Genomic DNA, 22,281 nt, shown 5'->3' with positions numbered 1-22,281 from the left:
AAATATAGGAGTATTTTTCCAGTTCATAATGTCATAATTGACAATGCTCCCTTTTAAACTGACCCTATTTGTGGTAGTTCAGTGGTTCTCAATTCTTGCAGACCCAATGTCTTAATTTTATTGCAAATATTTGGCAATACTTTTACCATTCTAAAATAAAATTCACTGATAATACAACCCATAATACAATCATATATATATATATATATATATATATATATATACTGTTCTAACTGTAACATAAATGAGCAATGAAAGAGAAAGTTATTTGTAATAAAATATATGTATTGCAGTGTGTAAGTGCTCAGACATGATCTCAAAGGAGACAAATGAGGCAGTCTGATGTTGGCACCTGTGTTTAATATCTACCTGAATACAACCACAAATATTGTTTACAGGTGTGTGTGTTGTATATTAATGTCATAGATGGTATTGCCATTGACAATATGATTTTCCAAAGGTATGAACAACTCTTGATAAAGTTCTGAGGAAAACAGAATAAAATCTTTCCTCAATATCCATGGTAGCTACGCTTCTGGAAATTTTTAAAAATTAACATCATACCATCCCACAAATACTATGTGTTTATGTAAAGTGAATAAAACCTAAGTAACTGCTCTGATTATTATGATCATGTGTCTTATTTCACGAATGCCTTGAAGAACACTCTAATACGGGTAAGGCCTGATGATTCTCTTTTTAGTATTTCTTTCTTTGGCTGTACTGGGTCTTAGTTGTGGCATGTGGAATCTAACTTGGGCCCCCTGTGTGAGGAGCATGGCATCTTAGCCACTGGACCGTCAGGGTAGTCTTCACGGACTCGATAATTTTTAAATGTGTGCAAGGCAAGGTGTGCAAGGCTGCACACCTTGATAATTTTTCATTGTGTGCAAGGCTGGCCTCTAATCCCAGTCATCAAATGCCAGTAGTACTCTTTTATAATTGTGATATCCAAAAGTAGCCTGAGAGGCCAATGCCACTCCTACTCCTGCATGAGATTCACTTTCAAAGCAATTAAAGACAAAGAACCGACAGATTGAAATTTTTGTTTATTTTGTAAATATTAATGAATAAGATATTTTATACATTGTATTTTTATATTTGGGATAGCATTTCTTATATGTCTGTAAAACAGGCTCTTTATTATAATATATGATAATACAGAGAAAAGCATAATTGCCTGAGCTTAACATCTTTAAAGACTGAAAGAGACTATAATATTAATACAATCTACAAGCTAACAAGACATTATGATAGTAAGACATGGATATACAAGGAGAGAAACAATGTAATTCTCATAAATAATTTTTTAAATAATTATAACTTAAAAAGAAAAAAACATGGATAAGAGAAAATTTAAATCAGGAAAAAAATTTGAATAAGTCACCTATGCAGTATGCTGTCACTTTTCTTCCTCAAAATTAATTTCTATGACTCAGCAGTTTCGGTAATCATAAAACTCACAAGGATATCTCTTATTCATTTGATGAATTTGTGGATGCATATGGTATAACACGGAGAAGGCAATGGCACCCCACTCCAGTACTCTTGCCTGGAAAATCCCACGGACAGAGGAGCCTGATAGGCTGCAGTCCATGGGGTCGCTAGGAGTCAGACACGACTGATCGACTTCACTTTCACTTTTCACTTTCATGCATTGGAGAAGGAAATGGCAACCCACTCCAGTGTTCTTGCCTGGAGAATCCCAGAGATGGGGGAGCCTGATGGGCTGCCGTCAATGGGCTCGCACAGAGTCGGACATGACTGAAGTGACTTAGCAGCAGCAGGGTATAACAAATAAAGAAAAATCTTTAAATCCTAAACATTTACCTTGCTGGGAGAAGAAAAAAATTACATTGATTCACTCATTTCTTCTCTTCCTACCAAGAATCACTTCAGGTTTTGAAGAATCAGATAGGAAACAGGATCAGTTCTTTGCTAAGTTTCAAGATGATGAAACTTTGAAGGAAATAGTAGAAATGTGAGCATGAGGGAAAAAAATCCATAGTCCTATGTTTCAATTTAGCAGTCTAATCTCATAATCTAGCTTAATGGTTTTTCTATATATTTCTCAGAAGTTCTCTTTTTAGAATATTGTTTTCATTTATTTAAAGACACATAACTAAGGGAGGAAGGAAACTCTAAAATTTCAGTATAACTTTCTGTCTCCAAGGAAAATCTAAATTGTGGCCCAAGACATCTAGAAATCCTTCAAAAAACCAAAGGGGGAAAATTTAATCACTTCTCTTTTGAACTAATCTTTATGCCTAGCAGCATATTGGTCAGGGTTATTCTCTAAGTTACAGTTTCACCATTATTTAGATATATTCAGTAAGCTTTTAAATGATTTTTGGAGATATTGAGGAAAGTGATCTCATCCTTACAATTTATCTTTCAAAAGACAAATCTAGGTACCTTGTTTAGTCAGAAAGAGTTTTGTTTCTCTTGATGTCTAGATTAGTGACTTCCCATCAAAGTTTTGATAATCTAAAATAAGTTTTTTGTTGTTTTTTATTTCATAGTATTCTCCTCCTCATCTGTTTGTGTGTGTGTGTGTGCGTGTGTGTGTGAGGGTGTGAGTTGTATGGTCATCTCCTCTGGCTAGCCAAGTGAAGTTTGAGTCTTTTATGTAGAATCATGATTATGATTAACTTACCTAAGTTCAAGTGGAATGAAAAGAATTAGAGGGCTGAGTCCAGTCCAAAACCTAAGGAAAGGCCATGTTTCAAACTGAGGAAATGAAAATAAGGTAGTAAAACTCAGAAACCACTGGACCCATGGTACCTGGATGGGCCAAGTAGACATTTTATATTGGAAAATCATGCAGTACTGCAGCTCCAGGTAGATTGAACATCACTAGTCTTCGTATATGTATCGTTCAAAGATGAGAAGAATTACACAAAGGCTGAAATGAGTGCTCTGACATTTTACAGTCCTTTTGTTTGGCTGCATCAAGACACGGTTTTAATCGAGTAAAGAAATAGCCATTCCTGTTTTTACTGTCAATATTAAGGAGGTAATGTTGAATACTGTAGTCTGTGGCTAACGGCACAGAAGACAATTCCATATGTCGATTATCTTTTGCCTAAACCAGTGGCTTCCCCCAAAAACAAAAAGCAGCAAATCAAAGCAGCTAATTGCTGTTACACTCAAGAAGATTTCATTATAAAATGCAACATTGTAGTTACAGTCTCTTGAGTGTGCCACTGTGTACAAGTAATAAATTCGAAAGCACTGGTAGGGAAGGAAGCAAATAAGAATGACTCCTATAAAAAGCAGATTTTTCACCTGAGCCCAGAACTCTTGATGGGATAGTAAGGAGTGTCCAAGCTTCCGTGCCATCAACACGATGATGGTGATCTGGAGGACCAGGAGAATCACTGCGATGATTATGACAACAGCGACTATCAAATAATTGATGGCTTGCACATATGCATGAGTAAGTTCTTTGTGGAATTTGAAACAGTGGTGGCTGTCATAGCCCTCATGAATGCCATACTGAGAAACAACCAGAGGTACCACAATGACAATCACCAGCAGCCACATGGCGGTACTGGCAGCCACAGCATGTAGTTTTCTGTAGAATTCCACTTTGTCCTTGTGCTTGAAGAAAATGAGGTACCTGATGACTAGAATCACCATGTAGAACAGGAATGTGAGGTACATGTGGATGTGCAGCATGGCACTCACAAATCTGCAGAAGGACAACCCAAATGTCCAAGTGTGCTTGATGAGGTAGGTCAAGCGAAAAGGCACTGTGAGCAGAAAAACACTGTGGACCACCACCAGATTAATGACTGCTGTGGTGGTCACAGACCGGGTGTTCATTTTCACAAGCAGGAACAAAATGGAGATGATGCCCAACAGCCCTCCAATAAGCACTACGAAGTAGAGCCTGGTTAAATGGGGTGTCAATATGGGGTCATCGCAGGAGGAACTGTTGTGGGCAGCCATGCTTCAGAAGTCACCTGGAAGAGATAAAGCACGAGTGTAACTAACAAGCTTCCAGAATTTTGTTCATATTTTGTTTCCATTAAACTGGCAGTGTGACTTTGTCATTTTTCTGTTTACATGATGTAAACCTTATATGCCTTAAGAATGAGAAATATTATCATATGCATTTCCAGGTACTCTACACTGAAAACACAGTAAGTCATTGATTCTTGACCTTTAGTAGGTTAATGACCACTTCTAGAGGCCCCCAGAGATACGTGTATATCTACACAGTCAAAACTATTTGCATAAAGCTTGATTTCAGACCATTTGAAGTTCATACATAGATACTAGTATTGCAGTAACCACTGGGCAGGGAGGGGGGGGTCGGGGAGGGGAGGATATCCTAAGATGGACAGAAAGCAAAGTGGATGCATTAAGTACACAAAATGTTTTTTTCTTTTATATCATTCTAATTCCTTCCAACTCATCAGCAAATGATCCAAGAATATTTATACTTTATTTCTTTAAGATATGATTTGTTTGGCAAAAAAAAAAAAGACTAAATCAAGGCAGCAGCAAGCAATAGGAGGATTTATCTGAATTTCTCATCACAGTAACATTATCATCTAACAGTGAGAGCTTGACTAAGTTTTTATCATGGGCCCCCCTGAGACCATAGCATGTCTCCCAATTTTCCCATCACACACCCTTAAATTCATAAAAGAACCACTATCAGTTTTCCTCTGGACTTCTGAAATATCCTTTCTCTATATAGTCTTTGTCCCTTCTAATTATTGTGTGTGTGCCCAGTCACTCAGTCATGTCCAGCTCTTTGCCACCCCATAGACTGTTAACCTGCAAGGCTCTTCTACCCATGATATTTTCCAGACAAGAATCAGTCAGTTCAGTCCCTCAGTTGTGCCTGACTCTTTGCGACCCCATGAATCCCAGGACGCAAGGCCTCCCTGTTCATCACCAACTCCTGGAGTTTACCCAAACTCATGTCCATCAAGTCGGTGATACCATCCAGCCATCTTATCCTTTGTCGTCCCCTTCTCCTCCTGCCCCCAATCCCTCCCAGCATCAGAGTCTTTTCCAGTGAGGCAACTCTTCACATGAGGTGTCCAAAGTATTGGAGTTTCAGCTTCAGCATCAGTCCTTTCAATGAATACCCAGGACTGATCTCCTTTAGGATGGACTGGTTGGATCTCCCTGCAGTCCAAGGGACTCTCAAGAGTCTTCTCCAACACCACAGTTCAAAAGCATCAATTCTTTGGTGTTCAGCTTTCTTCACAGTCCAACTCTCACATCCATACATGACCACTGGAAAAACCATAGCCTTGACTAGACGGACCTTTGTTGGCAAAGTAATATCTCTGCTTTTGAATATGCTATCTAGTTTGGTCATAACTTTCCTTCCAAGGAGTAAGCATCTTTTAATTTCATGGCTGCAATCACCATCTGCAGTGATTTTGGAGCCCCAGAAAATAAAGTCTGACACTGTTTCCACTGTTTCCCCATCTATTTGCCATGAAGTGATGAGACCAGATGCCATGATCTTAGTTTTCTGAATGTTGATCTTTAAGCCAACTTTTTCACTCTCCACTTTCACTTTCATCAAGAGGGTCTTTAGTTCCTCTTCACTTTCTGCCATAAGGGTGGTGTCATCTGCATATCTGAGGTTATTGATATTTCTCCTGGCAATCTTGATTCCAGCTTGTTCTTCTTCCAGCCCAGCATTTCTCATTATGTACTCTGTATATAAGTTAAATAATCAGGTTGACAATATGCAGCTTTGACATACTCCTTTTCCTGTTTGGAACCAGTTTGTTGTTCCATGTCCAGTTCTAACTGTTGCTTCCTCACCTGCATATAGGTTTCTCAAGATGCAGGTCAGGTGGTCTGGTATTCCCATTTTTTTAGAATTTTCCAGTTTCTTATGATCCACACAGTCAAAGGCTTTGGCATAGTCAATAAAGCAGAAATAGATGTTTTTCTGGAACTCTCTTGCTTTTTCCATGATCCAGCGGATGTTGGCAATTTGATCTCTGGTTCCTCTGTATTTTCTAAAACCAGCTTGAACATCTGGAAATTCACGGTTCATGTATTGCTGAAGCCTGGCTTGGAGAATTTTAAGCATTACTTTACTAGCATGTGAGATGAGTGTAATTGTGCAATAGTTTGAGCATTCTTTGGCATTGCCTTTCTTTGGGATTGGAATGAAAACTGAACTTTTCCAGTCCTATGGCCACTGCTGAGTTTTCCAAATTTGCTGGCATATTGAGTGCAGCACTTTCACAGCATCATCTTTCAGGATTTGGAATAGCTCCACTGGAATTCCATCACCTCTAGCTTTGTTCATAGTGATGCTTCCTAAGGCCAACTTGAATTCACATTCCAGGATGTCTGGCTCTAGGTCAGTGATCACACCATCATGATTATCTTGGACATGAAGATCTTTTTCGTACAGTTCTTCTATGTATTCTTGCCACCTCTTCTTAATATCTTCTGCTTAGGTCCATACCATTTCTGTCCTTTATCAAACCCATCTTAGCATGAAGTGTTCCCTTGGTATCTCTAATTTTCTTGAAGAGATCTCTAGTCTTTCCCATTCTGTTGTTTTCCTCTATTTCTTTGCATTGATCACTGAGGAAGGCTTTCTTATCTCGTCTTGCTATTCTTTGGAACTCTGCATTCAGATGCTTATATCTTTCTTTTTCTCCTTTGCTTTTTGCTTCTCTTCTTTTCACAGCTATTTGTAAGGCCTCCCCAGACAGCCATTTTGCTTTTTTGCATTTCTTTTCCATGGGGATGGTCTTGATCCCTGTCTCCTATACAATGTTGTGAACCTCCATCCATAGTTCATCAGGCACTCTATCAGATCTAGTCCTTTAAATCTATTTCTCACTTCCAGTGTAAAATCGTAAGGGATTTAATTTAGGTCATACCTGAATGGTCTAGTGGTTTTCCCTACTTTCTTCAATATAAGTCTGAATTTGGCAATAAGGAGTTCATGGTCTGAGCTGCAGTCAGCTCCTGGTCTTGTTTTTGCTGACTGTATAGAGCTTCTCCATCTTTGGCTGCAAAGAATATAATCAGTCTGATTTCAGTGTTGACCATCTGGTGATGTCCATGTGTAGAGTCTTCTCTTGTGTTGTTGGAAGAGGGTGATTGCTATGACCAGTGTGTTCTCTTGGCTAAACTCTATTAGTCTTTGCCGTGCTTCACTCTGTATTCCAAGGCCAAATTTGCCTGTTACTCCAGGTGTGTCTTGACTTCCTCCTTTTGCATTCCAGTCCCCTATAATGAAAAGGATATCTTTTTTGGGTGTTAGTTCTAAAAGGTCTTGTAGGTCTTCATAGAACCTCTAAACTTCAGCCTCTTCAGGATTACAGGTTGGGGCATAGGCTTGGATTACCATGATATTGAATGGTTTGCCTTGGAAACGAACAGAGATCATTCTGTCACTTTTGAGATTGCATCCAAGTACTGCATTTTGGACTCTTTTATTGACCATGATGGCTACTCCATTTTTTCTAAGGGATTCTTGCCCACAGTAGTAGATATAATGGTCATCTGAGTTAAATTCACCCTTTCCAGTCCATTTTAGTTCTCTGATTCCTAGAATGTCAATGGTCACTCTTGCCATCTCCTGTTTGACCACTTCCAATTTGCCCCGATTCATGGACCTAACATTCCAGGTTCCTATGCAATATTGCTCTTTACAGCATCGGACCTTGCTTCTATCACCAGTTCCATCCACAACTGGGTGTTGTTTTTGCTTTGGCTCCACCCCTTCATTCTTTCTGGTGTTATTTCTCCACTAATCTCCAGTAGCATATTGGGCACCTACTGACCTGGGGAGTTTCTCTTTCAGTATGGGAGTTTCTCTTTCAGTATCCTATCATTTTGCCTTTTCATACTGTTCATGGGGTTCTCAAGGCAAGAATACTGAAGTGGTTTGCCGTTCCTTTCTCCAATGGACCACATTCTGTCAGACCTCTCCACCATGACCCGTCCATCTTGGGTGACCCAACACGGCATGGCTTAGTTTCATTGAGTTAGATAAGGCTGTGGTCCGTGTGATCAAGAATACTGGTTGCCATTTCCTCCTCCAGGGGATCTTCCCAACCCAGGGACTAAACCCCCGTTTCTCACGTCTCTTGCTTTGGGAGGCTGATTCTTAATCACTGTTCCACCTGGGAAGTGATTTAATTATTATCTACATTCTAAGTTGCTACTTACTAAATAAAAGACATATTAATTTTAATTACACTAATCAAGTCACTTCACTTTCTTGTTTAAATTCCTTCAGTGGCCTCCCATTTCTTTGAAGGTAAAAATCAAAAGTCTTAACATGTCTAGAATGTTCTGGGTTATAGCAAAATCCAATCCCTTGAGACCAGATTCAAGAAATAATCTAGAGATTAAATTAACAGGATTTGACTTTAATTTTATAAGGAGAAATTAAGGGAAAGGCAGTATCTCAATCCCTCCTAGATTTCTTGCTTGAACAACTGTGTGATAGGAGGTCTGTTTACTAATACCAGGGACAACAAGGATCAAAGTTAAGGAAGAACAGTAGTTGAATCATGTGGTTAATACCTGACCTTTGTAACACATTCACAATTATTCTATTCATTCTTGAATGTCTCTTCATACAATCAAACTTACAAAACAATAAAAATGAACCAACTGATGATATAATACTGATGAATCAAAAAAGCATCATACTAAATCATGTATTCTCAGTTGGGCAATATTGTCTCCAAGGGGGAAAATGTTTGTTCTGGGGGTGTGAAAAATCTAATTTTTAGTGTATAAAATGCAGGTATACATGTAGTATATAATCACACAAACAGTATATCTGTGGCATTAAAATTTCATAAAAGGGGGAGAGATAATTAGGGAAATAGGTATAGAAAGGCTCTTTAGAGGGGCAGTGAAAAAGTGGAGAACGCCACACTAAATAAAAGATGCCAGCCACAAAAGACTACATGCTGAATGATTTTTTTTTCTAGAAAATCAAAACCGATATGATAGAAGGATCAGTGTAGCTCAGGGCCTAGTTTGAAGGTGAAGGGACTGACTTCAGAGGAGCCTGGGGGAAATTATGGGATGATGGGATGTTTTATATTGTGCTGTAGTTATTTGTCAAAGCTCAATGATCTGTACACTTAAAATTGGTGACTTTTCTTGCATATAACTTATAGGTCAATAGGACTAATTAAAAAATCATAATAACCTGGCCCCAGAGAGTCTCTGCTTTCCTGGGTTTGGAATAGGATTTCCATGTAACAGACATTAAAGCTTGCCTCCTGTTATACTGGCTCTCTGTGATATGTAATCTCTGCACTCACCTTTTATTTTTCTCTGTAGAAAAGTAGTTCCATCAGGTAAATGTGAAATTATATTTTGTTCGTATCTGAATCAAGGAGGAATGTGCCATCGTAAGTTCTGCTTGTCATTTTTTTTTTTCAGTTATTTACCTAGAAGTTTCAGCTTCTAAAAGAAGAAAATATGATTAGTTGCACAACATCCGTCTCAAGTCCTCCTTTCTCACCAACTGCCATAATCTCTCTCTTTCAGATAAAGGAAGTTTATGTCACATCTCTTGTATATATCAGGTACTACATGAGATGCTTACCTGAACGTGGACTCATTTAACCCTCAAAGCAGTCCTGGGCTTTGTGTGTTAATATGTATCACTATACTGATTTTCAAATGAAGAAACTAAGCTTTAGTCCAGATATCATTTGCCAAGTTCTCCAGAGTTTTACACACACACACACACACACACACACTCAGAAATATACAAACTCCTGCATCATAGAGAAGCAAGTTGTGCAGCTTCTAACGTAAGAAGGAGGGGAAGCCATGAAGATATTTGGTTCTACTCACATAGCTATATGCCAATATATCTTAAAAGCTGCTCTTCCTTCTTTTTGGATTTCTTACTTTCCTATTCCTTTTACTTGATTTACTGCGGATCCCATATGTTAGCTCATTCAACATTGGAATAGCCCATTGGAATAGCCTATTCCAACCCTTTCTGGTCTGTCAGAAATTTTCTGTACAGTTTTCTGCAGTTATAGTGCTTGTAAGTGAGCTAGTCTCTACTAGTTTGTTGCACTACTGCAAAACTTGGAGGCAAAAGTGAAGGATGTCAGTGTATAGAGAGATTAGGTTATTTGGCAAGACAGTAGTAGAAATGTCTGGTTTCTCAGGGACAGTAGTGGCACAGGAATCCAGTACTATGTATCATGGACTTCAGAAAGCAAGAGAGTCAGTGATGTTTCTGCTATTAATTTCATAGTGGTATTGGATATTTTTCTCTGTCTATATGGATCATGTCTTTGTAGCAGCCAAGTCTGCTTCCCAGATATTCTATGATATTTTGTAACTTGTTACCTTCTAATAAACACCTTCTGCTTAGACCAACCTCAGTTCAGTTCAGTCGCTCAGTCGTGTCCGACTCTTTGCGACCCCATGAATCGCAGCACGCCAGGCCTCCCTGTCCATCACCAACTCCCAGAGTTCACTCAGACTCACATCCATCAAGTCAGTGATGCCATCCAGCCATCTCATCCTCTGTCGTCCCCTTCTCCTCCTGCCCCCAATCCCTCCCAGCATCAGAGTCTTTTCCAATGAGTCAACTCTCCGCATGAGGTGGCCAAAGTACTGGAGTTTCAGCTTCAGCATCATTCCCTCCAAAGAAATCCCAGGGCTGATCTCCTTCAGAACGGACTGGTTGGATCTCCTTGCAGTCCAAGGGACCCTCAAGAGTCTTCTCCAACACCGCAGTTCAAAAGCATCAATTCTTTGGCGCTCAGCTTTCTTCACAGTCCAACTCTCACATCCATACATGACCACAGGAAAAACCATAGCCTTGACTAGACGGACCTTTGTTGGCAAAGTAATGTCTCTGCTTTTGAGTATGCTATCTAGGTTGGTCATAACTTTCCTTCCAAGGAGTAAGAGTCTTTTAATTTCATGGCCGCAGTCACCATCTGCAGTAATTTTGGAGCCCCCAAAAAATAAAGTCTGACACTGTTTCCACTGTTTCCCTATCTATTTCCCATGAAGTGATGGGACCGGATGCCATGATCTTCGTTTTCTGAATATTGAGCTTTAAGCCAACTGTATCACTCTCCACTTTCACTTTCATCAAGAGGCTTTTTAGTTCCTCTTCCCTTTCTGCCATAAGGATGGTATCATCTGCATATCTAACGTTATTGATATTTCTCCCGGCAATCTTGATTCCAGCTTGCGTTTCTTCCAGTCCAGCGTTTCTCATGATGTACTCTGCATATAAGTTAAATAAGCAGGGTGATAATAGACCAGCCTAAGTGGGTTGTTTTGTCTGCAAGTAACAACCATGATGCTACTGCTACTGCTAAGTCACTTCAGTCGTGTCCGACTCTGTGTGACCCCATAGACGGCAGCCCACCAGGCTCCCCCGTCCCTGGGATTCTCCAGGCAAGAACACCGGAGTGGTTGCCATTTCCTTCTCCAATGCAGGAAAGTGAAAAGTGAAAGTGAAGTCGCTCAGTTGTGTCCGACTCTTAGCGACCCCCTGGACTGCAGCCTGCCAGAATCCTCCACCCATGGGATTTTCCAGGCAAGAGTACTGGAGTGGGGTGCCATTGCCTTCTCCGAACAACCATGATATACCTTGTTAATTCCTATTCTAAGGATCAATTGAGTCATCATTTCCCCTGGGAAGCCTTACTAATCTCCATTCTCAATTCAGGTTGTATGTAATCCCCGTTTGTCCATGGAACATACCAATCATGCTTACCTCTACTATGTCACTCAGTTACATTTCTGCCTTCCGAACAAGATTGAGGAGGGAAGAACTGAGTTTTCCTTTGTATTCATATAATCTAATGAAGTTATTTAAATGAATGTAAACATTACTATTGAAAACTAACATACTTATAGTACAGTGCTCAGATATAGGTATACAGTTCAATGAATTTTAACCATACCCTCACCAAAGACAATCACTATCCTGACAGCTAAAACCATATAATATGTTTGTCTACTTTGAATTTTATATAAATTCAGTGTCCTTTTTTGTGTGTATCTAGTTTAGTGCACTCAGTATTATGCTTTAAGATTCATTCATGTGTATAATTTTATTTAGTATATTGTATCATTGCATGAATATTTCACAATTTACCCATTCTATTGTTGATGGACAATAGCATTATTTCCACTTATAGAGCTATTATAAATAACACTATAAACCACAAGCAATGAAAAGACAGCCCAGAGAATGGCAGAAAATATTTGCAAAAAATGCAACCAACAAGGGATTAATCTCCAAAATATACAAATAGCTCATGCAGCTCAATATTAAAAAAAAAAAAAAACCCCAAACAAAAAATACACAGGAGATCTAAACAGACATTTCTCCAAAGGAAGTATATAGATGGCCAAAAAGCACATGAGGGTGTGGAGAAAAGGGAACCATCCTACACTCTTAGTGAGATGTAAATTGGTACAGCCACTAGAGAGAATTCTATAGGGGGTTCTTAAAAAAATAAAAATAAAGCTACCATATGATCCAGAAATCCCACTCCTAGGCACGCATCTGGAGAAAACCATACTTCTAAAAGATACATGCACCTCAATGTTCATTGCAGCACTATTTACAATAGCCAAGATATGGAAGTAACCTAAATGTCCATCAACAAATGAATGGATACAAAAGATGTGATACATATATATACAATGGAATATATCAGCCGTAAAAGGAATGAATTAATGCCATTTGCAGCAACATGGATGCACCTAGACATTATCATATCAAATGAGGTAGTTCAGACAAAGACAAATATCCTATGAGCTCACTTATATGTGGAATCTAAAAAATGATACAAATGAACTTATTTACAGAACAGAAATAAACTCACAGACTTAGAAAAGAAACTTATGGTTACCAAAGAGGAAAGGTGAGTGTGGGGGATAAATTAGGAGTTTGTGATTAACATATACACTGTATTATATATAAAATAGATTATCAACAAGGATCTACTATATAGCACAGGGAACTCTACTTAATACTCTGTAATAACCTATATAGAAAAGAATCTGAAAAAGAATAGATACATATGTATGTGCTAAGTCGCTTTAGTTGTGTCCGACTCTTTGCAACCCCATGGACTGTGTGTAGCCCGCCAGACTTCTCTGTCCATGGAATTTCCAGGAAAGAATACTGGAGTGGGTTGCAATTTCCTCCTCCAGGGTATCTCCCATGACCCAAGGATCAAACCAGCACCTCTTAAGTATCCTGCATTGGCAGGCGGGTTCTTTACCACTAGTGCCACCTGGGAAGCCAGATGTAAGTATATGTGTAACTAAATCACTTTCCTGTACCCCTGAGACTACCACAACATTGTAAATCAACTGTACTCCAATATAAAATAAAAATAAATAAATAAATAATACTACTTTGAACATTCTTATACATTTCTTTTGTGAAAATAAGTATGCATTTCATCTTTTGTGAAAATAAATAAATTCCCAAATTCTGTTGGGAATTTACGTAAGTGTGTAAATGATGGATTGTAGGATGTGTATTTGTTCTGTTTCAGTGAAACCCAGAAACAGTTTCTGATATAAATTCTCACTAACAGTACAGGAGAGTTTCAGTGCTCCACAGTCTCCAGAATATTCAGAATTTTCTGTCCTTTTAATTTTTGCCATTGTAGTAGATGTTGTTGTATTTCATTGTGGTTTTGATCTGCATTTAGCTTACTGAATAATAAAGATGACCACATTCATATGTATCTGTTGGACACTTAGATATTCTGTTTTGTGAAGTGCCTGTTGCAGTCTTTCACCATATTTCTATTTGGTAGTCTGCCTTTTTCTTATTGATTGGCAGTAGTCTTTATGTAGCCTAGATACCACTCCTTTATTAGAGATATGTTCTTCTTCCTATACTTCCTATACTTCTTAATAGGTATTTTGCGATGAACAGAATATTTACTTTTTGGTATTACCAGTTTGTTAAATTGGTAATTTAACAGAGTCAGCACCTTCATGTCCTGGTAAGGAGTTGGCTACACAAAAGTAATAAGGATAGTATACTATCTTAACCTAGTATACTAGTATTTTCATCTTCTTCTTTTTTTAACATATACAGTTTATCTAGAAGTGATTTTTTAATATAATGTAAGGTAGGAGCCATGATTATTTTTTCCCATATGGATAAGCAATTGACTCAGAATCATTAATTGGAAATATCATTCCCACATTCACTAAACTGTGTCATAAATCAGGTGACCACATATGAGTCAAGTTAGCCCTTTTTTAAGTCTCTGATATGTTCTGCTGGTTTGTTGATCTACACATGTGCCAGAACCACTCTTTAAATTACTATTGTGGTATAGTAAATTTTCATATCAGGTAGTCTAATTTTTTTAACTTTCTTTTCCTTAAGATCCCCTGAGCTATACTTGATATTCTGCATTTCCATACAAGTTCTAAAATCTGATTAATAAAGCTTCTGGTGTTTTTAATGAATTTACATTAAAATTATACATACTGATAGCTTTAAACAGATAGCAATCGCTTTTCAACACTGAGTCTTCTAATAACTAAACATAATATATCCTTCCATGTTTTTATATCTTCTTTAATTTGTCTCAATGATGTCTTATGATTTTCTATATAGAAGTATTTTATATGTTTTTTTAAAATATTTATCGAGATAATCATATGATATTTCTCCCTTTTTTGTTTAATGTGGTGGATTAGTGATTGATTTGTACATGTTCCATACTTGTGAACCTGGAATAAAACCCATTTTGAAGCAGGGTTCAATTCCTGGGTTGGGAAGATCCCCTGGAGAAGGGTATGGCGACCCACTCCAGTATTCTTGTCCAGGGAATCCCATAGACAGAGGAACCTGGTGACCTACAGAGCATAGGGTCACAGAGTCAGATACAACTGGGCAACTGACATGCTTCGATGTTACATATAAACTTCATTAATATATCAGCTTATTTGAAGTGTTAGTATTTTGTATAGAATTTTGCTTCTCTTACGAGAAAGACTGATCTATAATTCTCTCTTCAATGCCCTTATCAGGTATAAAAAGGTTTTGCTGGTTTCATTAAATGGGCTTAGAAATGTTCTCTCATTTACCATTTTCTAAAAGACTTTGTGTACAATTGAGGTTATTTCTTTCAGTATTCTATGCATTCAACTGAGATTAAATTTATTTTTATTATCTAAATCTTTCACATATACACTGTTTTGTGGGGGGTTTCTGTCTCCCGATTCTAGCAGCAATTGAGAGTGGTTTGTTAAGATTTTATATTCTTATTATAGATGGTGCAGTATTCTTTTCATTCTGTCAACTGTTATTTCATGTTTCTACACTATGTTATTAGACCATAAAAGTTTAAAATAGTGATTGTATATATTAATCATAAAATGTCCCCTTTATTTCCAAAATTATTCTTCCTTAATATCTACTTTTTATAATATGCAAAGCCTTTTTTTGTTAAATATTTATTTGTTTTATATCTTTTTTCTATCCTTTTATTTGTAGACCTTTATGGTTCTAACATTTAAAATGTGTCTTTGTAAATATCATATAGTTAGATCTTGTTTCTTAAACTCAGTCTAACAGCTCTTCTTATTTCAACTGTTTCTTTACATGTGACGGAACTTCTGATTGAAGTTGTGTCTAATGTATCATCTTAATTTTATTTTCTGTTTGAGTCAACCATTCATGTAGTCTCTTTCCCTCTTTCTCTGCCTTCCTTTGGATTATTCAAGTATGTTTTATTTCATCCCTTCCTCCTCTATTAACTTCTTAGTTATATATTTTTCTACTTTTTTTGTAGTGATAACCCTAAAGATATAACATGCATCCTTTTACCTATTATGGGCTTCTCTGGTGGTTCAGCAGTAAAGAATCTGCCTGCCAATTCAGGAGAAACAGGTTTCATCCCCAGGTCAGGAAGATCCCCTGGAGAAGGAAATGGCAAGCCACTCCAGTATTCTTGCCTGGAAAATTCCATGGACAGAGGAACCTGGTGAGTACATGGGGTTGCAAAAAAGTTGAACACAACTTAGCAACCAAACAACAAGCCTAATATAAATTATTACTCTAGCCACTTCCCTCCTATTGATACAAATTCAGAACATTTAAATTCCATTTACTCTCTACTTCCATTTTATTGTTATATATTTTAATTCTGCGTACATTTTAAACTCCGCAATATATTATCATTGTATTGTATGGTTAATAATCGATAGACATTTATATTTACTCACTTAGTTTTCTTTCCATTGCTCTTTTTTTTAAAAAAAGATTTTATTAAAGTATGATTGACATACAAAAAGCTATATACATTCATGTATACAATTCAATGACTTTAAAGATAAGTATACACCACAATCATCCATGCCATAAGCTGGTCCTTCGCCTTCAAAAATTTCCATATGACTGAGCAATTCCACTACTGGGCATATATCCTGAGAAAACCAGGACTGAAAAATATTCATGCACCCCAGTGTTCATTGAAGCACTGTTTACAACAGCTAAGCAATGGAAGAAACCTAGATGTCAGTTGGCAGATGAATGGATAACGAAGTTGTGCTGCATATTACTCAGCTATAAAAAGGAACACATTTGAGTCAAGGTGGATGAGGTGGATGAACTTAGAGCCTATTATACAGAGTGAAGTAAGTCAGAAATAGAAAGACAAATATCATACATTAACACATATATATGGAATCTAGAAAGATAGTATTGATGATCCTACTTGCAGGGCAGCAAAGAGGACAAAGACATTTTGGACACAGTGAGGGTATTAGGCGGTGGGATGATTTGGGAGAATAGCATTGAAACATAACATTACCATATGTAAAATTGGTAGCCAGTGTGGATTCCACGTATGACCCAGGGAGCCCAAAGCCAGTGCTCTGTGACAACCCAGAGGGGTTGGATAAGGCGGGGAGTGGGAGTAGGGTTCCAGAGGGAGGGGACATATGTATACCTAATGCCGATTCGTGTTGATGTATGGCAAAAACCACCACAATATTGTAACCTAATTAGCCTCCAATTAAAAAAATCATCCTGCCTCCTTTACTTATTATTATGTATGAAAACTTAACATAAGATCTATCCCCTTAGCAAATTTTTAAGACTACAATACAGTATTGCTAGCTATAGCCACTATGCTTTTTTTTTTTAACTTTATAATATTGTATTGGTTTTGCCATATATCAACATGAATCCACCACAGGTATACATGTGTTACCCATCCTGAACCCTCCTCCCTCCTCCCTCCTCCCTCCCAGTACCATCCCTCTGGGTCGTCCCAGTGCACCAGCCCCAAGCATCCAGTATCGTGCATCGAACCTGGACTGGCGACTCATTTCATATATGATATTATACATGTTTCAATGCCATTCTCCCAAACCATCCCACCCTCTCCCTCTCTCACAGAGTCCAAAAGACTGTTCTATACATCAGTGTCTCTTTTGCTGTCTCGTATACAGGGTTATTGTTGCCATCTTTCTAAATTCCATATATATGCATTAGTATACTGTATTGGTGTTTTTCTTTCTGGCTTACTTCACTCTGTATAATAGGCTCCAGTTTCATCCACCTCATTAGAACTGACTCAAAGGTATTCTTTTTAATGGCTGAGTAATACTCCAGTGTGTATATGTACCACAGCTTTCTTATCCATTCATCTGCTGATGGACATCTAGGTTGCTTCCATGTCCTGGCTATTATAAACAGTGCTGCGATGAACATTGGGGTACACGTGTCTCTTTCAATTCTGGTTTCCTCAGTGTGTATGCCCAGCAGTGGGATTGCTGGATCATAAGGCAGTTCTATTTCCAGTTTTTTAAGGAATCTCCACACTGTTCTCCATAGTGGCTGTACTAGTTTGCATTCCCACCAACAGTGTAAGAGGGTTCCCTTTTCTCCACACCCTCTCCAGCATTTATTGCTTGTAGACTTTTGGATTGCAGCCATTCTGACTGGTGTGAAATGGTACCTCATAGTGGTTTTGATTTGCATTTCTCTGATAATGAGTGATGTTGAGCATCTTTTCATGTGTTTGTTAGCCATCTGTATGTCTTCTTTGGAGAAATGTCTATTTAGTTCTTTGGCCCATTTTTTGATTGGGTCATTTATTTTTCTGGAATTGAGCTGTAGGAGTTGCTTGTATATTTTTGAGATTAGTTACTTGTCAGTTGCTGTATAACTAAAATGTTGTACCCTTTGACTAACACTTCCCTGTTTTCCCTTCCGCACAATCCCTGCCTTGTCATTTTGTTGATGGCTTCCCTTGCTGTGCAGATACTTTTTAGTGTAACATAATCCTGCTTGTTTATTTTTGCTTTTGTTGTCTGTGCTTTTGATGTCACATCCAAGAATTCTTTTCCAAGGTCAATGTCAAGAGGCTTTTACCATATGTTTTCTTCTAAGAGTTTTGTGGTTTCAGGTCTTACAATTCAGTCTTTAATCCATTTTGAGTTAACTTTGGTATGTAGTATAAGATGAGGCTTCAATTTCATTCTTTTGAATTTGGTTTTCCAAGACCATTTATTAAAGAGAGCTACCCTTTCCTCATCATGTATTGTTGTCAAAGATCACTTGATATACATGCATGGGTTTATTTCTAGGCTCTCTATTCTGTTCTGTCTGTGTCTGCTTATTTGCCAGTAGTATACTATTTGCATTACACTGTAATATGTTTTGTATTACAGCTTTGTATGGTAGCTTTGTCATACGTTTTGAAATCAGAAAATGTGTTGCCTCCAGCTTTGTTCTTCTTGCTCAAAATGACTTTGGCTACTCAGAGTCTTTTGTTGTTTCATATGGGTTTTAAGACTTTTTTCTTTTTCTGTAAAAAAATGCCACTGAGATTTTCATAGAGATTGTATTAAGTCTGCAGATCACTTATACTAGTATGGATTACTATAAGTAGTAATTTTAATAATATTAAGTCTTTTAATCCATGAATGTAGAATATTTCAACTTATTTCTCTCTGCTTTAATGTCTTTCATCGGTGTTGTATAATTTTCAGTGTACAAGTTTTTTACCCCCTTGGTTAAGTTTATTCCTATTTTATTTCATTTTTTCCTGCTATTGTTAATGGGATTGTTTCCTTAATTTCTGTTTCAGATATTTTATTATTACCTTATTGAAATTCAACTGACTTTTTGTATGTTGATTTTGTATAGTGTAACATTAATGAATTTATTGATTAGTTCTAGCAGGGTTTTCTGTAGAATCTTTACAGTTTTTTACATATGAGGTAACATTATCTGCAAACAGACAATTTTACTGCTTTCCAATTTACATGCTTTTTTGTTTCTTTTCCTTGATCTTTTTATTTCTTTTACTTGCTTTTTAAATTTCTCTTTAATGTCAGTACTATGCTGAATAGAAACAGCAAAAATGGGCATCCTTGCCTTGTTCTAGATCTTAGAGGAAAAGATTTCAGCTTTTCACCATTGAGTCTGATTTTAGCTCTGTATTTTTCATATGTGGTGTTTATTGTGTTGAGATAAGTTCCCTCTACACATAATTTTTTGATAGTTTTTATCATGAAAGTGTGTTGAATTTTATTGAATGCTTTTTCTGCATCTCTTGAGATGATTGTGTGATTTCTATCCCTCATGAGGTGTATCACATAGATTGGTTTTTTGTATATTGAACCATTCTTGCATAGAGGGATAAGTTTCACTTGGCCATGATGTATGATTCAATGTACTGTTGAATTTAGTTTGTTAATATTTTGTTAAGCATTTTTGCATTTGCGCTCATCAGGTATTATGCAAGACTCCCAGATGGTCTGCCTTAGATGGCAGCTGCTGCACTGTGCCCTTTCAGCTAAGCTGTGCCATGCACTCTCTCAGTCTGCCTGCAGGGGACACTCTTTCACTCACATCGCTGCCAAGGAACCAGCTCCACTATGGTAACAGAATGAGAAAAGAGGTTTAAAGACTCTTTCTTCCTAGAGCATGTTCTTCTTTTTAAAGACTCTCTTCCTCTTTGCCCCTCTGTCCATGGAACTTTCTCTTTTTTGTTCTCCTGAAGACTGCTCCATTCCACGGGATTGTCCTCCACCACCAAGATGACTCATTGGCTTTTGAAAGCAAAACAGAACTAGAATGGAGCCTAGAGAAAGATGACAATGAAGCAGTAAAGGCTTTTGAGAGTCACAGGTAGTAAGGGAGATCAGATATGGATTTGGGCCCAGTTTCTTCCGGGAAAAAAAAAAAAAAAAATGTGTCCAAGAAATATTCCTGTGCATGTGGGATATGACTCCAGTGATTAATAGACATTTTAAATTAGTTAGCATAAAAAATTTCTTTCTCCTCTCCTTCTTCCTTTCTAAGAATTAAGAGAAACACTTAAGTTTCCCACAGACATGACTTGTTTGTAGCCATGACTGTGTATGTCCAATACCACCCTGTCAGTCACTTCCACACCGGTGTAGGGACAGGCTCATGCCACATGTTCACAGTATTGGATGCTTGAGAAGAGATGGGCACATGGACGAATAGCACTATTTTATGAATATTACATTAGGGAATTACATTCTGCGAATGCAAGTTGAAATATTGAAGCCTGCAGACAAGTTCTCACTTGCATTATGAGCAATGTCATATTTTTTTTATGTCAAATTTCTTTCTACAGTTTATTTCAATAACAACATCAATTTAAACAAAGTAAACAGATTTGTTTGAACCTGGACAATTAAATCTTTCCTGATCTATTACTTTATGTGTTGAAGTTGGATACCCAAAAAGAATGGGGGTATCTCAAGTTTTTGCGCAAAATTGGAATTTCAAAGCTTAAAAGTCTTGGAAAGAAATGCCTTTATTTCAAAAACTTTGAGCACACACAAAAATAGTAAATTCCATTCAGAAATGTTTCCAGTGCCTCACTGCAGAACAATTGCTTGCTAGTAAGAACAGTCCCTAGATGGGGAAAATGTCTGAGAGAAGCAGTGAAATCTGTGACAGATGAGCCTGGAAGACAGTACCTGGGACCTGGAACAACAGAACCAGCACCCACAGTCACAATGCTCACTCAAGAGCAAGCTCAGCCAAGGGTATCGATGTGTGTTATATACAGAACTCGCCAAGCAAGGTTTGATAAATCCCTACAGATAGTGCATAGTCTCTTATTAACGGAGAAGCTGTTTCTTTCCCTGAATATCAAGTTTAGATGCTGTGTGTTTGGATTTTTAAGTATTCAGGCTCAGGTTTGGAAATTTGCGCTGTGCTTTGGGACAAAGACATTTTGAAGAGGATGCACCCGAAACACAGAAGAGAGCCAGGTCAAATGTTTGAGCCACACTAGTTATTAATATTTAAGAGCTCTAGCTCAAATTAATTAAGTTTAAAAAAGACTCCCCCCAATTTTTGCAGGAAAAAATAATGTGAGCCCCAGCCCAATAACTTACTGCATGGTAACCAGTGGCTAAGTGGTAAAGAATCTCCCTGCAGTGCAGGAACTACAGGAGACATGGGTTCAATCCCGGGTTAGGAAGGTTCCCTGGAGGAGGGCATGGCAACCCACTCCAGTATTCTTGTGTGGAGAACCCCCATGGACAGAGGAGCCTGGTGGGCTACAGCCTATGGGGTTGCAGAATCGGACACAACTGAAGCAACTTCTTAGGCACACACACACGCACAAGTGGCAAGTATATCTGCAATGATTGAATGAGGTTGTGAAAGATAAAGGGAGAAATCGAGAAAATGGGGGACAGAAGGACAGAGAAGCAACAGGAACAATGAAAAGAATAAGGGGAATAAGGCAGAGGGAGAGAAGAAGAGGAAGAAGGCAGCAGGCTCTACGAATCCCGGCCAACCATGCCATCATCACTTACAGGCCTTGAGCTGACTAGTATTTTCCTGGCATCAGAGTCTTTATACCTGGAAATAATACAAATATAATGATTTACCCAGTTGATTGTCTAATATATGAACTGGTTACAAAAGAGTGGTTGACCTTTGTAATATCTGAAAGAAAGTAAGGGATATAGTTTATGCTTCCATGGAGATGATCCATTTGTAAATCCAAGGAGCCAGGGAATTTTTTAGAGCACTATCCATAGCACTTTTTTGCTGCTGTTATTCAGATATGTCACCCATATGTCTTCACTGTGCTTCCCCTTGCCCAAATAGTCTAACCTGTTCATTCTTTCCTGAACATTCCTGAGGTCCAAACTCCAAATTCTTTTTCCTTCAGGCCCCACCACCCTCCACCCCCTTATAGATTCTCAGCTGCTTTCTTGCTTCACCTAAGCATCTCATTCCTTTTTTGTTTGTTTGTTTCTTCT

The 22,281-nt window shown here is 37.9% G+C and overlaps 1 protein-coding gene across 2 annotated transcripts in view; it reads right to left on the bottom strand.

The window, feature by feature from the left end:
• Positions 1 to 1,097: 1,097 nt before the first annotated feature.
• The window catches only part of GPR141 (G protein-coupled receptor 141), a 68,849-nt gene continuing 47,665 nt past the window's right edge, over positions 1,098 to 22,281 (bottom strand). The window contains exons 1-3 of one of the 2 annotated variants that reach the window (XM_070368801.1): positions 15,839 to 15,998; positions 9,297 to 9,441; positions 1,098 to 3,968 (exon numbers count right to left, since the gene is read on the bottom strand). In XM_070368801.1, the coding sequence (XP_070224902.1) occupies positions 3,043 to 3,954 (912 nt within the window). In that variant the 5' untranslated portion in view covers positions 3,955 to 3,968; positions 9,297 to 9,441; positions 15,839 to 15,998 and the 3' untranslated portion in view covers positions 1,098 to 3,042. Of the gene's footprint in view, positions 3,969 to 9,296; positions 9,442 to 15,838; positions 15,999 to 22,281 lie in introns of those variants that run through there. The other variant, XM_070368800.1, reaches the window with a different exon arrangement.

Source organism: Bos mutus, chromosome 4 (assembly GCF_027580195.1).
Source record: "Bos mutus isolate GX-2022 chromosome 4, NWIPB_WYAK_1.1, whole genome shotgun sequence".
NCBI classification, from domain to species: Eukaryota; Metazoa; Chordata; class Mammalia; order Artiodactyla; family Bovidae; genus Bos; species Bos mutus.
The sequence above is the reverse complement of the archived record's forward strand: the minus strand, read 5'-3'. Positions and strand labels throughout refer to the sequence as shown.